General features: G+C 40.2%; 1 protein-coding gene across 1 annotated transcript in view; it reads left to right on the plus strand.

Annotated features, from left to right (window-relative positions):
• The first annotated feature begins 1372 nt into the window (after window positions 1–1372).
• Window positions 1373–18120, plus strand: part of LOC126458208 (uncharacterized) — a 32744-nt gene continuing 15996 nt past the window's right edge. The window contains exons 1-5 of the mRNA XM_050095103.1: window positions 1373–1451; window positions 5323–5448; window positions 6141–6279; window positions 10523–10647; window positions 16802–16924. Of these exons, the coding sequence (XP_049951060.1) occupies window positions 1388–1451; window positions 5323–5448; window positions 6141–6279; window positions 10523–10647; window positions 16802–16924 (577 nt within the window). The 5' untranslated portion in view covers window positions 1373–1387. The remainder of the gene's footprint in view (window positions 1452–5322; window positions 5449–6140; window positions 6280–10522; window positions 10648–16801; window positions 16925–18120) is intronic.

Genomic DNA, 18120 nt, shown 5'->3' on the forward strand with positions numbered 1-18120 from the left:
CCCACTGAAGGTTACGTACAACAAGAAAAGTTTGCAATTAAAAGACTCCCTAAAATCTTACATACTGTATTTTTCCAATGTTATTGGCCACAATATTCTAAAAATACGTCAGAAATATGAGAGGTACGATGTTCACGTTGCAGCGGTATCGACATGCTTAAGATGTGTATTCAATCTGTGCATTTGTATTTTCGGAAACTATGTCTTACGAAAATAAAAATACGCCATCACAATTGTTATATTAAGGAAGGAACGAATAAGATACTTTTATTTCAAGAATATCACTTAAACTGTAGCGGGACATGAAGTGCTTGTAAGCACATGACCAAAGACGGTAACAGTGAGAGATGCGACATTTCCAAAGACGATATCAGAGTCGATTTCTAGGAAAATAAATAAAAGATTTGCCATATTATGTGAGATGTTCCACATTTTACAAGCACAAATCAAATATTGCCTCATGTAAATTGTCTGTACAACACATTAAAATACGTACAAATACTCCCCTAAGGGAGTACAATAGGGGATGAAAACTTTTAAGAAACTATTTCATTACACTAAAACAAATTTAAAGTTAAATTTGTGAAAATTCGTATTTCACTTCTCGATTAGATATAAAGAAATATTTGTTAGACGATGAAAGTTGTTATGGAAACATATTCACAAGAATCCAAAAGACATGATTAACAAAAACTATGGACTCCAGCAAGCAGAATCGCTATTTGGTCAGACGTACATTCGGGAGAAACCATGCTTATATCGCTTGATTAGCTTGAAAAGCTTATAAGGTTTTATATTTGTGAATAACATAAAAATTCGAATAAATAAATAAATAAGTGTCTGCAGGCCACACAGTCTACGCGAGCGAAACAGTGATCACCAAGCTAGTTGATCAATAAATATGATAGTATACGTATTTGTATGTCAGGTAACATTGGCGTGAAAATTGGAAACGATTATTACCCGCCAATGGTGTTTAGATGTCGACGATGAAAACGAAATCGACATCGTTGGTGTGCCAATATCGCCTATCTTCACTCCCGATTCGAAGAAATATTAGTAGAAGGACAAAGTACTTTGTCGCCATTGCATTCGAAACACTTTCGTCAGATTATAGTCAGTAGTTCCCGGACATGCAGATTGAACTCAACAAGTTTATTTACATGGCTCGGGAGCGTCGGCCCGCAAGAGGAGTAGGAGGCGAGGAAGCGGAACAGCCGACCTTGACTCCTGCCCTCCCCCTCCCCACCTCCACCGTCCCTCCCAGACTCCTACAGTGACGTCTATTGCTGATGACGTAGGTGTGTTCAGCTCCCGTCTCTCTTCCCTGCCTGTATATATAGCACGAACGGCATCAGACGCCCACCTCATGTTTGGAGACGCTGATATGGACGCTCGCTGTGTTTCTGTCATCTCCGTGCTGCTGCTGGCGGTCTTCACAGCTGCAGCCGGTGAGTCGAATTTCATGTAAGAGGAAGGACTACCGCACACGGGTCTCATGACTTTATGCCACTGAAAGTTGTTTTATAAGATGTAGCGAACGATAGCGTGAGGTGAGCCAATTTATTACTTGACCAAGCGATCTGTAAACCTGGGTATAGTGAGAAGCAGTGATTCGAAACGGAGAGAGTACAAGCCGAATTCTGAGGTTTCCATGCATTAGAAATCAAGGTTCCACTGTACGTCATGGAGATATGTTAAGGGGAGGTGGCACTGTACAGTGCTTTCATGTTAGTGTGCCCTAAACATTAGCACACAAATGTTTACCCTTGTTACTTGTTCTTAATTTCTGTCATGTGCACCCAACAGTTATCTTAAATAGCAGATATTACAGTGCTTTCGTGAATAACGCTGAGTCAGGAAGGCTTTTTCAGATATTTACTTGACCTTAAAGGCATATTTTATCCAAGAAAACGACGTACCTTGCCTCGTTAATGTAATTATCTTTATGATACACGTTTCGAATAACCAGGAAGCGACTTCAAGCAGACCGACTAGTACACATGTCAATTATTCAAGCTCGCATTTTTCATTAAAACGCTTCAACCAGAAGCTAGTGTTTGGCTCTAATAACTTGGCGGACGTTGGGTTCACGTTTGTGACAACGTGACAGCTCCTCTTGTTACACCTCCGTGGCTACGCCGGCTTCCTTCCTTCCTTCCCATTGTAGTACTGCGACTAGTCTGAGAACGGTGGCGCCATGTAGCTTCCTACTGGAACACTGCCAGTAGCGAGCCAGGGTGTGAACCGGACATTCAACAAAGCTACTATCCGTCTTGAAAATTTCCTCCGCAGATGGGGACGAAACGTCCGGTTTTAAAGTGAAATCCATTCTACCACAGCATTATATCCGGGAACAGTTCATTAACTATGAGCAAACGAGTGATATTTTACGAAGTGGTAGCTGTGGCTATACCAGTTTGCCTGTACTGCTCAGGCATAGATGACGAATACTAAAAACTTTTCCTTAACACAGGGATTCCTGATATCCACGAAAGACTTCTCGAGATTAGATGGATTTAATAATGACGATGTGTGGACTGATGTGAGTGTATTTAAAACAGAATCAATGAACTTATAAAACGACGAGGCTCACAACAAAACAGAGCTAAGAAGGAAGGATATAAAAACAATATTTATCTTATATACGGAAATGCAGTAGAGACGTAGCATTGCCAAAGGAAATGATCACAAGTAGCTTTTTTGTGGCCAGAACAGGTAAACGGCCTACTCGATAAAAGAAGAAGTAGTAGTACTATAAAACTGTAAAGGACGATGGTGATCTTCCGCCTTGCTGCTTCTGGAGAGACCGTGGAGGTCAGCTCCCAGTAAGTATGGGGTGGATAGGACAGGGGGGATGAAGAGGAGCGCGAATGAATCTGGGAATGAAGTGAGAGAAGGCAGGGGCAGAATGGATTTCTCAGGTTTCCTCGGCGTCGTTGATTAGTGGCGTACTTTCCGATGTTCAGTCAGGCTGTTGATTTCACTCTAATAACACAGCACGCAGCACCCGAGCATGACGGCTGCGTCAGTCGTCCATATTTCATGAAGAAAAACGGAATGAGTAACTCGAATCAACACATGAAACGGAGCAGTAACGGGGACATGATGCAGGGCTTGCAAGTGTTGGATCGGAAGGTGCGAGCTGGAAAAGGGAGGAGCGAAGGTATGATTACGGTAGTCAGGTGAACAGGAAACTAAAAGAGATATTTGGTCGCTGAAGTAAGGAAATGATACTGCTGTAGTTAGTACGACGAGGGGATGGCAAGGATGGAAGTGTCTTTGGCATACTGGAGCAGATTGATCGGACCAGTTGACGAGGCCTACCAGCAGAGTAGGCAAGATAGAGAAGAAGGAATGCAGAAAATAAACTTTAGCCTCCCTGTATAATAAATTACTGCAATCCTTAGAACCAAATATTTTACCTCTGAACCATCAGGCCACTCCTACTTGACCACATATTTCATTAAAACTCCTTTACGTCCAGTGTAAGAAACAAAGCAGTTACGACAGAAGAACTAGTGACCAAAAACTGTGTGTGACCCGCGCACAGAAGGCCTACACATCATTTCTGGTGATATACGAGAAGCTCATATAACTGTCACATGAACGTCACGTAACCGGAAAGGGAAATGGCGGATGGTCATCAGAGCGTGAGGACCTTGCGAACAAAGCGGGAATCACGCCAGAAAAAAATAAGGTAAACCATGAACTGTCGGGTAGTGCAATGGGCAAGTAATTTCCACCTGTTGACTTGTAATTATGGTGATATTTATGCTAGAAACAAATTAACAAAAACTCAACAGCCATTACCATGAAAGAGAATCTGTGACAGCAATAAACACGAATGAGATGGAAACAGTCTCTCAATACTATCCCTGTAGTGGGCGTGTGTTTCTCAATCACAGACATATGAAACAAGCACGAAAAACAAAGACGAGTGTTTTACAATAATATCAGAATGCGGTAGTGTGAGAGCGTATCCGGTAGTCTTAGATGTACACGCCTCGTCAATATCGTGATCATTAGGGACGAAATCAACACACGAGAAAGAGGGAAAGAATAAACTGCGTCCAGGTTGAAGGAACTATGCTAGCGTTCGTATAAGATCATGTGGAACTTGTCCAAAATGATTAGTGAGAGATTTCGAATGTGGGTCCAATCCTTAGAACAACGCGCCGTCTCTCTCGATGAAGAAGTTACATTTTAAAAGCGAGCGAAAATGATTTGCAAATCACCACCTTGTTTCTACACGTGTCTAGAGAAGAAGACTAAACTCTTTTAACCACACTTTGAAAGTTTAGTAGGAATTTTCTCGTTGGTGTTTTATTCTAACCAGAATTATTCTGAAATTATGGGAGAACTGTATTGTATCAACAACCGATTTCATCCTTTTTCTTATACCATTTGAGGCCACTTATGCTTACGATCACCTATTACGAGGCTGAAACAATATTAACAAATGCTGAGAAAAAGAGAAATGTGTCAGTGGCTTTGTAACAAACTGTACTGTTACTTTATGCATGAACAGTTGGCTTCCGTTAATGTTTGGAAAAACAATGTGACAGACAACATCATCAAACGATGGGTGGCGTTTTGTGCAAGTTCCGCCTGTTACTACTAGCATTATTGACGTAAATCTACAAAACACATTCACTCGAGTAGCAAAAATTTCCATGACCCTGTGTTGGCCGCTTGCTTTAGCGTTTTTACGACTGCTGTATGCAGCATTTGCCGTTGTCACGTTCTGGGTCCTATAATATCAAACAAACACCGTTCCAAGATTTCGTAAAGTATGTACGTTGTGAGATTTTTTGAATTTTGAGCCGAAAAAAGCCGCTATCACTGATTTCTAATTTAATAACTATACGAAACGCAAATCACTGAAGAATATTTAAAGGTAAGTCGTTATGATGAATAGGGTTCAGGAACAGTTATAAGAGCAATATGTAAGCAATCATTAGTGGTTAACACACTGGACTCGCATTCGGAAGGACGACGGTTCAATCCCGCGTCCGGCCATCCTGATTTATGTTTTCCGTGATTTCCCTAAATCGCTCCAGGCAAATGCCGGGATGGTTCCTTTGAAAGGGCACGGCCGACTTCCTTCCCCATCCTTCCCTAATCCTACGAGAGCGATAATCTCGCTACTTGGTCTCTTCCCCCAAACAAGCAACCAACCATGCAATAATTTCTAGCAGTCTTACATTGCTAAGCTCTGTTTCGTTTACTGTTACCCTACCTACATTTTGTCTGCCTCTTAGGAATTCTGTGAGAAAGCAGCCTCTGGTTCTAATTAATATACACATTTGTTTGTTACAGATGCCGGGGCCACAAGATGTAGAGTAGAGGACTGCCCCAACTTCAGAGCCATACGGTACTACGAGGAGCTGGGCTGCGTTCCAAGTGACGGCTCCAGAGAATGCTGCCCCAGCCGCTTCGACTGCAGTAAGTATCCTATCTGGAAGTTATGACTTCGATCCATAATGCTTACTATGAGAATAAACTAAAAAGTATAAACTAGAAACATGCCATACCTTTCACAATGGGAACAAATTGTTTTCTAGTCTACAGCTGGGTGCCTTCAGTGCCACAACAACCACTTTCATTCCGCATCCACAACCCCAATGAAAATGTATTTTTGACCTCTTACAATCTGAGCGTAATGCTAGGGTGATACCACCTTTTTCACTGACAGACAGCAAAAGTGCACCGAGCTGCGCTTCGGTATTCGGCAAAATTTACTGTCGTTTGACGGCCAAAGCCAACGGTTGGTTATAATTAAATTGACGGTCTTCAGAACACTAGAGTATCGACTGATATACATCGTAGGACGCTGAAACATCGTAGGTGTGCTCGTCAACCGGTATGTTCACACAATATGCTCAAATAAATGATTGTCCTCCTTGCCGCTTCCAATAATCAGCGCACTTCCTCGAAACGTTCCCCACGTGGGCTTCCTACAACTGAACCACCATTCGGTGCAGTGATTTTTAGTTTCTATTTATTATATTTGTGACAACAAATCGTAATCAAATCACAAAGACAGAAGACGTTTCTGTTTAAAAAATGTTAGTGTGTTCAGGAAAGATCATGTAGTCGTATGCCATATGTAATACTTTAAAAAATTATTTTTCTAGGTACACTTCTGTCGTTGGACAAGGCAAAGTGCTATTACAAAGGGAAAACTTACGAACCTGGCGTAGAAACAGGGGAAGAACTAGACTTCAAGTGCATACCGAGTTGCGAATGCAGTAGCGATACGGACGGAACGAATGGGTAAGTGAAGTGTCCTATCTGCTCTGAATCTGTATAACCTATAATTATATCAGGTTACCTTCCATTAGGAGCGTGGGTGCACCCAGCAACTGTCTTATGGTTTACACATGACAGAGCACAGTAACCAGTCGTCCTTTTTTGTCAAATCTAGATTTCGGCTAGTGCCTAGCCATTGTCAATGCATTATTTCATAGTATCAAATCATGTCAGTTCACTCCTGTTCGAGCGTTTGTAACAATTCTTTCAAGAATACTCACAGTAGTCATTTGTACGTAAATAAAACTATATGTTTTACAGTAATTTCAGCATCGCGAAACAAGCTAACCAAGTTAACCAACAGATATGTACAGTCCACTTATTAGCCGAAAACGTTTGAAATTAGGTTTCTAAAATATGAGATGAATTAAAAACATACAGTGTAACAAGCAGTGCTATCACACGTTATCTGCAAAAGTTAGTAATGTTTGTGAAAATATTCAGTATTTGTCTCATTGTTGACGCAGTGCGTAATTATCACATTTCAGTCTTAAAAGACTGACAAGTATAGCACATTTATACAAGCTTCTGCAGAAAAAAAAAATAATTGGGTGAATGTATACACTAGGTATTAGAAGTGGCACATGTGCTCGCCACAGCGCAATTTCCAGCAGTGGGTCCTGGTCCTACATCTTCCTCTGTTAGTTGTCGGTGAACTGTTCCTGTGAGAACAAGGCCCTGCAGGCGTTTTACGTCCATCCACAGTTGCTTCGACCCCTACCATTTGCTGTCATCACAACTACATCATAAACTAAAGAGCCAAAGAAAGTGCTATACCAGCCTAACATCGCGTAGGGCCCCCGCGAGAGCACAGAAGTGCCGCAACGCGAAGTGACATGGACCCGACTAATGTCAATGAGGCAGAGCATCTACGAGGTAGCGTTCAAGTGGGGATATTCCCATACGACCATTTCACGAGTGTTACGTAAATGTCAGCAGTCCGGTAAAAAAACAAATCTCCAACGTCGCTGTGGCCAGAAAAAGCTCCTGCAAGAATGGGACAAACGGCGACTGAAGAGAATCGCTCAGTGTGACAGAAGTGCAACCCTTCCACAAAGTGCTGCAGATATCAATGCTGGGCCATCAACAAGTGTCAGCGTGCTAATCATTGAACAAAACATCATCGATATGGGCATTCGGAGCCGAAGGCCCACTCGTGTACCCTTGATGACTGCACGACACAAAGATTTAGTCTGACCTGGGCACGTTAACACCAAAATTGGACATTTGATGACTGGAAACATGTTGCCTGGTCGGATGAGTCTCATTTCAAATTGTATCTAGCGGATGGACGTGTGCGGGTATAGAGACAACCTCATGAATCCATGGACCCTGCATGTCAGCAGGGAACTACACAAACTGGTGGAGACTCTTTGATGGTGTGGGGCGTGTGCAGTTGGAGTGGTATGGGATCCCTGATACGTTTAGATGCGACTCTCACAGGTGACGAGTACGTAAGCATTCTGTCTGATCACCCTGCATCCATTCATGTCAATTGTGCTTTCTGATGGACTTGGATGATTCTAGCAGGACAATGCGACACCCTATACGTCCAGAGTTGCTACAGATTGGCTCCAGGAACACTCTTCTGAGTTTAAACACTTCCGCTGGCCATCAAACTTGCAAGATATGGACATTATTAAGCATGATCTGGATGCCTTGTAACGTGCCGTTCAAAAGAGATATCCAACCGCCCCCTCCCCTCCGCCATACTCTCACTGATTTATGGATTCATGGTGTCAGTTCTCTCCAGCACTACTCCAGACATTCTTGATGCAATAATTTACCAACAGCCGTATTGCATCAAAAAGTTCATGCCAGCCGTCGTCCCACGATCCATAATGGATCAACGAAGACTTCAGACATTAGTCGAATCCATGTCACGTCGTGTTGCGGCACTTATGCGTGATCGCGGGGGCCCTGCACAATGTTAGGCAGGTGTACCAGTTTCCTTGGCTCTTCAGTGTATAATATGTACAAGAGATATGAGCTCACAATAAAACGGGAAGATCAAAAACGGAGTGCTCGGATTAAAAACGGTGTAAGGAAGGAGTGAGGTCCTTCACTCTTACTGTTCAGTCTATTACCTCGAAGAAGCAATGATGGAAACAAAAGAAAGTTTCAAGAATGGAATTAATGTTCAGTGTCAAAGGATATCAATAATAAGATTACCCGATGATATTGCTACCCTCAGTGGAAATGAAGATGAATTACAGGACCTTCTGAGTGGAATGTACAGGTAGTGAGTAAAGAATATGAATTGAGAGTAAACAGAAGAAAGACGAAAGTAATGATAAGTAGCAGAATCGAGAACAACGGGAAACTTAACATCAGTAAGTAGATAAAGTTTCGGTATTCTCCTAGCTAGCTAGCAAGGTAACCCGTGACAGACGGAACAAGGAGGATATAAAATTCAGGATTTGTCTGCAAAAAAGAGCATATCTGGCCATGAGAAGGATACTAGCATCAAACATAGGACTTAATTTTGTGAAGAAATTTCGGAGTGTGTGTGTTTGGACGAGAGCATTGTATGGTAATGTAACAAGGACAGTGAGAAGAAGGAAGATAATCGAAGCATTTGAGATTTGGTGCTACAGAAGAATGTTGAAAATTAGGTGGAATGATCACCTAAGGAATAAAGAGGATCTCCGGAGATTCGGGAGGGGAAGGAAACCTGCCAGGAAGAAGGGGTAGAAGGGCAGGACATTTGTTAAGACATCATAGAATAACTTCCATGGTACTATAGCGATCTGTATAAGGTACAATTTGCAGAGGAAAGCAGAGATCGGAATGTGCAGCAAATAATTGAGGAAGTATGTTGCAAGTGTTGTGCCGTATCAAATCAGTCAGAACACCGATGACTTAAAAAGAAAAAGACAAAAAATGCTGACGCGGAAGTGCTTGAGTCTTAATGAGATGGAGGTTCTTCAAAATGATGATTAAACGAGGTGGAGACATTAGTCTTAGAGGTGGGATGTTTCCGTAACTTTCCAGTGCTGAAAATTGGAGTGCTTGAGATGGGGTAGACTGAGGGCAGAATACTTGACAGATTGTAGTGTTCAGGAAAGTTGTGAAGTGCGAAGTTGGTGGAAAGTTCGCAAACGAGAAATGTCATAAGACGATATTTTAATAAAGTTCCCAAATACAGTATTTCTTTCATTAATCAGTGTAAACTGTTTTTGATCTCTGACGGTTTTGTGAGACTGTTCTTTAAGCTGTATGAGCCCAGCGAACTATGCTCAAAACGCCTTAACTTCCAAAACCTTTCAGAATTTTAAAAGGGAAATTTTCTGAAATTTTTGTTCCCTGCAGTTATGAACGGTGCATGAGTCTTGTCAACTTGACATCATTAAATAAGGCTTTGCTTAATACTCGTACAAACTCAACCGATTAGTTTTGGTACTAATGTAGCCTATACTCCGTGAATGTAAATTCGTCACCATGCAATAACGGCTATTTGCTCTAACACAAAGGAAGTAACAGACGCTTTTCTGAGCCTCATAACTCATTCAATTGAAGAACTTCTACTTTATTCAGAATTACTTTCAGTTATTACAAGTAACAACAGCTGTCGCATTCAAAAACAGTATTGGTCTGTTAGAGTTTAATACAGTATTATTGTCCTACGGGCACAGATTCTTTAACTATTTCAATTGACACTCCTTGCATTCGATTAGAAAAATATACAGTGATTCCCACCTAGTTTCGAATCTCGGAATGGTAGTTTTACTTGATGGTTATCTTCTCGCTTTCTCAGCTAGCACCAAATAGTGACCGTTCCTCGTAAAAGCCGCAGAATTGGCAAAGCAAAAGGTATATGTAGTACTGTTATGACCTATAATTTGATTCGCAAATACAACGACAGAATTATAGGAAGATATTTATATTTAAAAGTTCTATAATGCGATCGTTCAAATGTATTCGCTAACACTTGAGAAGGGAAGAAAATATATTTTATTGTACCTAAAAATAAGCTTCTACATTTGAAAAGGATACGAAATGACAAAATGTTTAAATATCATGTATCAGACAGGTACATTAAAAAGACTTAGGGCTTCATTAGTTTTGATTCTGATCCTTTTCGCCTCTAAGAACAGAATGTATCTATATAAATTCATGGATAAATACCAAGCCTGTTCCTTTAAAAACACAACATGCAAAGAAACCAGCCAAAACTGTGTAAAAAAATATCTCATTTTCACCACAGGGGAGAATCAGCCTTCAACTGTTATGGATATGACTGTGCATTACTCGGCGTTCCTCTAGGTCGAGAGGCAGAGTGCTACCAGACAGATAATCTAGATGGATGCTGCCCCACTGGAGTGCGCTGTGGTGAGTAACAAAAGTTAAATAGATTCATTACACTCATTAAATTCTTTATGGATTAAATAAAATGTCCTACAAATCAACATATATTGCTGTTTGTAAGACGTTTTATTTAGAATAAGAATGTAGGATAGACAAAAAATGCATAAATGATGCTAGACCAATCCAGATAAGTTCCTGGAGCTATCGACCATCACCTCTATTGTCTCCTAGGAAGGGTTTTAGGAAAATCCTATCTTACGTACTTGTAGCACAGTATCTAAGCATAGGGGTTGATGCGTAAACAGACATTCTTCATGTTGACGTCTACTGTATTTCTGCTATTGCAGTTGCTGTGTGAAAAATAAGTTTCCCAATTTGTATAAGTGCTGGACGACAGTGAAAAACATTCATCTTGATTATATAATGGTAAGACAGCCATTGGCAGATGTCGACTCTGAACATAATTTACTAGTTATAAAATATAGATTAAAACTAGAGCAATTGGAGAAATGTTGGAAATTAAGGAGATGAGACCTGGATGGATTGAAAGCAGCAGAGGTTGTTTAGAGTTCCAGAGGGAGCGTTAGAGTATGCCTGACTGAAATGGAGCTAAATAACTTGATATAAGTCGAATGAGTAACTCTGAGAAATGGAGAAGTCAGTAGAGGATAAATTACGCAAAAAGTCAAGGTCCAATGGATGTCCTTCAATAACTTAAGAGACGATGAGTTCACTGACAAAAGGAGAAAATATGAAAATACGCCAATTAAAGCATGCAAAAGGGGTGACAGAGGAAAAAGGCGTAAGCAGGAATGGTTTGAGGAGAGACGCAAGGCTGTAGAAGAACTAGGAGAAAAAGGTAAGTAAATCCAATAGCAAAATTAAAATGGCGTTTGGATTAAAGGGAAGCTCCCGTATGTCAAGAGCTTAGGTGGCAACCCAGTACTAAGCAAAGAAGGAAAAGCTGAAAGGTGGAAGCGATATGTAGAGGAGCTACGGAAGACAATTGGACTTCAAGACAATCTTACAAAACAAAAGTGAGGGGAACTCAATAAGCCACTGAAAGAAGTAAATGGTAACAAAGCGTGTTGTGTGATGTCCTTAGGTTAGTTACGTTTAAGTAGTTCTAAGTTCTAGGGGACTGATGACCATAGATGTTAAGTCCCATAGTGCTCAGAGCCATTTGAACCATTTTTTGGTAACAAAGCCCGTGAGTGGATGAAATCCACTCAGTATCACTGAAGTCGTTGCAAGAGCCAGACATGACAGAAGACTTCCCACCATGTGCAAAATTTGTTAAACAGGTGTAATACCATGCCTGTTCGAGAAGAATTTAATAATTATAATTGCAAAGAAAGAAGGTGCTGACAGGTGTGAATGTTACCGGACAATTTGTTTCATTAGTAATGATTGGGACATACTGACACGAATTATTTACAAAATAGTGGAAGAAACTCGTGTAAGCCGACCTCGGGGAAAATCATCTTGTGTTCTGGAGAAATACTTACCCTACTACTTATCCTACTACTTATCCTAGAAAGATCGTTAAAGAAAGGCAAACATAAGTTACAGTATTTAAGGGCTGACAGAAATCTTTTGAGTGTGTTGAATTCAGTACACTCCTGCAATACGTGAAAGTGGAAGGGATGAAATATAGAGAGCGGATGGTTATCTACAGCTCGTACAGAAACAAGGTTGTAGCTGCAAATCGAAATACACGAAAGGGAAGAAGCAGTTGAGAATGGAGCGGGACAAATTTGCAGTGTATCGCAGACATTTTTTCAATCTGTCGCAGTAAAGGGCCGCCTGTTAACACAGAGAGAACAGTGAAATTAGCGCTGTAAGAACAAGAAACTTTATGTGCCGTAATCTGAACCGCATTAAACAAATATCCGTGAAGTGGGCCCAACCTGAGAAAGAGAAAGGTAAGAAATTTAATTCTGTGTATGCAAGCGAGCAGAAGTTTGCGGCACAGCCATTACACAGAACATACCATAGAAAAAAATTATTTTAACATTAACAGTATTTTCCGCCGGAGCTTGACACAAGATGCTAATAATATTAGTTGGGGGGGAAGAAATGAAAGGGGAAGCCGCCTTGTAGAATTTTGCACAGAGCATAACTTAATCATAGCTAAAACTTGGTTCAAGAATCATAAAAGAAGGTTGTATACCTGGAAGAACCCTGGAGATACTAAAAGGTATCAGATAGATTATATAATGGTAAGACAGAGATTTAGGAACCAGGTTTTAAATTGTAAGACATTTCCAGGGGCACATATGGATTCTGACCACAATCTATTGGTTATGAACTGCAGATTGAAACTGAAGAAACTACAAAAAGGTGGGAATTTAAGGAGATGGGACCTGGATAAACTGAAAGAACGAGAGGTTGTAGAGAGTTTCAGGGAGAGCGTAAGGGAACAATTGACAGGAATGGGGAAAAGAAATACAGTAGAAGAAGAATGGGTAGCTCTGAGGGATGAAGTAGTGAAAGCAGCAGACGATCAAGTAGGAAAAAAGACGAGGGCTAATAGAAATCCTTGGGTAACAGAAGAAATATTGAATTTAATTGATGAAAGGAGAAAATATAAAAATGCAGAAAATGAAGCAGGTAAAAAGGAATACAAACGTCTCAAAAATGAGATCGACAGGAAGTGCAAAATGGCTAAGCAGGGATGGCTAGAGGACAAATGTAAGGATGTAGAGGCTTATCTCACTAGGGGTAAGATAGATACTGCCTACAGGAAAATTAAAGAGACCTTTGGAGAGAAGAGAACCACTTAAATGAATATCAAGAGCTCAGATGGCAAACCCCAAAGAAGGGAAGGCAGAAAGGTGGAAGGAGTATAAAGAGGGTTTATACAAGGGCGATGTACTTGAGGACAATATTATGGAAATGGAAGAGGATGTAGATGAAGATGAAATGGGGGATACGATACTGCGTGAAGAGTTTGACAGAGCACTGAAAGACCTGAGTCGAAACAAGGCCCCGGGAGTAGACAACATTCCATTAGAACTACTGACGGCATTGGGAGAGCCAGTCCTGACAAAACTCTACCATCTGGTGAGCAAGATGTATGAGACAGGTGAAATACCCACAGACTTCAAGAAGAATATAATAATTCCAATCCCAAAGAAAGCAGGTGTTGACAGATGTGAAAATTACCGAACTATCAGTTTAATAAGTCACAGCTGCAAAATACTAACGCGAATTCTTTACAGACGAATGGAAAAACTGGTAGAAGCGGACCTCGGGGAAGATCAGTTTGGATTCCGTAGAAATGCCTGGAACACGTGAGGCAATACTAACCTTACGACTTATCTTAGAAGAAAGATTAAGAAAAGGCAAACCTACGTTTCTAGCATTTGTAGACTTAGAGAAAGCTTTTGACAATGTTGACTGGAATACTCTCTTTCACATTCTAAAGGTGGCAGGGGTAAAATACAGGGAGCGAAAGGCTATTTACAATTTGTATAGAAACCAGATGGCAGTTATAAGAGTCGAGGGGCATGAAAGGGAAGCAGTGTTTGGGAAAGGAGTGAGACAGGGTTGTAGCCTCTCCCCGATGTTATTCAATCTGTATACTGAGCAAGCAGTAAAGGAAACAAAAGAAAAATTCGGAGTAGGTATTAAAATTCATGGACAAGAAGTAAAAACTTTGAGGTTCGCCGATGACATTGTAATTCTGTCAGAGACAGCAAAGGACTTGGAAGAGGAGTTAAACGGAATGGACAGTGTCTTGAAAGGAGGATATAAGATAAACATCAACAAAAGCAAATCGAGGATAATGGAATGTAGTCAAATTAAATCGGGTGATGCTGAGGGAATTAGATTAGGAAATGAGACACTTAAATTAGTAAAGGAGTTTTGCTATTTAGGGAGTAAAATAACTGATGATGGTCGAAGTAGAGGGGATATAAAATGTAGACTGGCAATGGCAAGGAAATCGTTTCTGAAGAAGAGAAATTTGTTAACATCGAGTATAGATTTAAGTGTCAGGAAGTCGTTTCTGAAAGTATTTGTATGGAGTGTAGCCATGTATGGAAGTGAAACATGGACGATAACTAGCATGGACAAGAAGAGAATAGAAGCTTTCGAAATGTGGTGCTACAGAAGAATGCTGAAGATAAGGTGGGTAGATCACATAACTAATGAGGAGGTATTGAATAGGATTGGGGAGAAGAGAAGTTTGTGGCACAACTTGACTAGAAGAAGGGATCGGTTGGTAGGACATGTTTTGAGGCATCAAGGGATCACAAATTTAGCACTGGAGGGCAGCGTGGAGGGTAAAAATCGTAGAGGGAGACCAAGAGATGAATACACAAAGCAGATTCAGAAGGATGTAGGTTGCAGTAGGTACTGGGAGATGAAGAAGCTTGCACAGGATAGAGTAGCATGGAGAGCTGCATCAAACCAGTCTCAGGACTGAAGACCACAACAACAACAACAACACTTTCTAATACAATACAAAGTTATAATCGTAAGGTCACTAGCGGGCTGACGGCCTCAGCTTAAATGTTATAAATTCAACTCCGCTTTTCATGAGTTTGTTAAATGACTCTCCATACAAAAAACTTTACTTAATGTTTTCCTATCTAAACACACTACCTATCATTTTTTATCTTTTGTATAAATAATAACTTTGTGTAGTGCACGTTATTTTACTTGCGTTTGCGGCATTCACATGTCACGGAGAGGTGCCCTCAGAGGGCGGAAGCAGCCTCGTGACCAAATAAACATAATTTTGCAAAACATTAGGAAACGTTTCCTGTTTAATATTAAAACTTATTTTAGACAAGAATAATGTACCATAAATTATGATACATATTGTCGTAAAAACAGCTTTGTAATCGATAGTATAGTTGTTATGTTGCTAGGAACTAAATTGAACGTAAAAACACTGAAGTTAAGTAACGGCGTAAAGGAAGATATCGTATTGGTACGTAAAATAAACATGATACAGAATTATTTGTTTTGAAGAAAATAGATTTCCGAAGATCAGGGTTCCTGACTCGTCAGCCAGTTACAGTTCTTCTTTCCTTAGTATTCGTCTACATCTATGTGATTACTCTGCTATTCACAAGTAAGTGTCTGGCGGAGGGTTCAATGAACCACATTCAAGCTGTCTCTACAGATCCACTCTTGAACGGCGCGCGGGGAAAACGAGCCCTTAAATTTTTCTGTGCCAGCCATGATTTCTCTTATCGTGATGAGTTTTTTTTCTTCCTACTATGGTCTTCAGCCGAATACTGGTATGATGCAACTCTCCACGCTGTACTGTGCAACCCGCTCTGGATAACTACCGCAATCTATATGCATTTTAAGGTGCTTACTATGTTCATGATTTGGATTCCTTCTGCAATTTTTATCTCTCCTCCCCCACACACGTTTCCGTCCATTACCAAATTAACATTTCCTTGACAGGTCAGCATGTGTCCCGTCAACCTATAGCTTCTTCAAGTCCAGTTGTACCATAAATACACTTTTCTTTCTAATTCGAGTCAGTCATTAAGCGTTACGTTAGAGCTGAATACCTTCGGGAAAAACAACGTATGTAATTCCCTTGCTATCCGCCGTTCGCAGTACGACATAGCACGGCCGTACTGGATAATGTTACAGAGCCAGATCAGTCGGACATTGAGAGTGTTGCATCCTGCAGCTACAGAAAAGGCTGCTGCCCCTCTTGCGAAACCACGGGTTAGTCTCGTCTCTCGACTGATACCCGTATGTTACAGTTGTGTCGTTTAGGCATGCAGGCCACCTCACCTCTCTTTCCTAGGTGCGTGAATGGCGATTTTTTATGCTTGTGTCGGTTTTGCATATATTTACTGTCCACTGGTGGCGTCTAGAGGTCCATATCAATCCAGAAGCCAGACAGTTGTGGTGCCTTGTTCTTGTTATGACGTGATTTATTGCTATAAATAGTTCCCATCGTTGAGACCATTTTACAGTACTGTAAAACCATACTGAACGCATTCGCCAGATAACGAACTCAACAGTTTAACTACGCTTGACGAACTGCTGTCACAGTGGATAACAAAAACGAGCAGGAGTGTCGTAAAGGAAGGGTATTATACTGTGCTCACAGCCAAAAAATATGACTACACTGAGCAGTGTTTTATTCCACTGAGAAACGTTGTTGTATCATTTTCTTAAAATAACAAATCTTTTGCAGTGAATGATACCGAAATTCCTCCGGCCGAGTGCTCATACAGGGGGAAGACATACTTCGAAGATCAGAAAATAGATGGAACTTCCTCAGAGTGCAAGCTGTGCATCTGCCAAAAAGGATTTGACGGTAAGTGACTCTTCCCCCTGCAGACATATCGTCTGAATTCATATCGACGCTATAAACATTGATTAGACACATCCAGTCAATAAATAAATGCTACGACGTTATGTACTGTAGATGTGACATGTTGATTCTGTTTCAAGGTATACTAGAAAAATTTGTTTTCCAATTCTCTGGTAATCACACTCTCCTCATTAAGAAGTATTATTTCCATATGCGAATAGAGGGTATCCATAAGTTCCTGTTTCAAAACTCAGCACATTATGAACTTTTGTCGTCGCTAAAATATTTAAAAACATGTAGCACCTTGTCCAAAAGGGTATGTCCATACAGGTATTGTTCACAGATGCTTGTTACATTATACAAATATTTTCGTGATGACAAATAGTTATAATGTGCTGAGTTTTATCCACTTGACATCTTGTCGTTGAGGTTCAGCGGAGAATGAACAAGTTTTACTACAAAAAATGTTCTAAAGTTGACAGCTAAGACCGTCGAAACCGGTTGTCTTGAATAAAAAATATTTTGTGCGATCTTAGCTTTTGAATGGTTTCTAAAAATTGAAAGCCGATTTCATTATGCTCTTTATGCGGTTTTTCCCCTCATAAGAATTAAAAATCGATTTTCCCGTCTGATATGGTACGACCTTATAATAATTCTTCGAGAAACTGGAATGATAGCAATATATATATATATATATATATATATATATATATATATATATACCGCAATTTGACTCTTTTAAGACACCTCACTCAAAATATTATTTCGATGAAAGAAATATTATGCACTGAAACAATCAATTTCTAGAAAATAATGAAATATGATCATTTGTGAATGTGATCGTAAAGTTTAAACTCACTCAAAGTTTTCAGGGTTTTCTCCTTTGCTTTGAGTGCCAGTAAGCTAGAGGTACGAAATATGTCATTGTATGGGTTTAATTGTTAAAGAAGCAGCAGTTATTAAATTACGACTACCGCCTTCTTTTCTGTTTCTTTTTTTTTTTAATATTTGACTGTAACTGTTATATAGCACTATGAGACACAATATGGTATACTGCATAGCAATGTGATTAAAATATGATGTTTCGTTCATATACGTGGAGAATTAGTACTTTTAGCGTTAATTTTAAATAAAGTTATTGTGTTACAATCTTAAATTTTCAAGAATGTTATGAATTAAAATTTCAGAGCTGAAAGAAC

Source organism: Schistocerca serialis, chromosome 2, assembly GCF_023864345.2.
Source record: "Schistocerca serialis cubense isolate TAMUIC-IGC-003099 chromosome 2, iqSchSeri2.2, whole genome shotgun sequence".
NCBI classification, from domain to species: Eukaryota; Metazoa; Arthropoda; class Insecta; order Orthoptera; family Acrididae; genus Schistocerca; species Schistocerca serialis.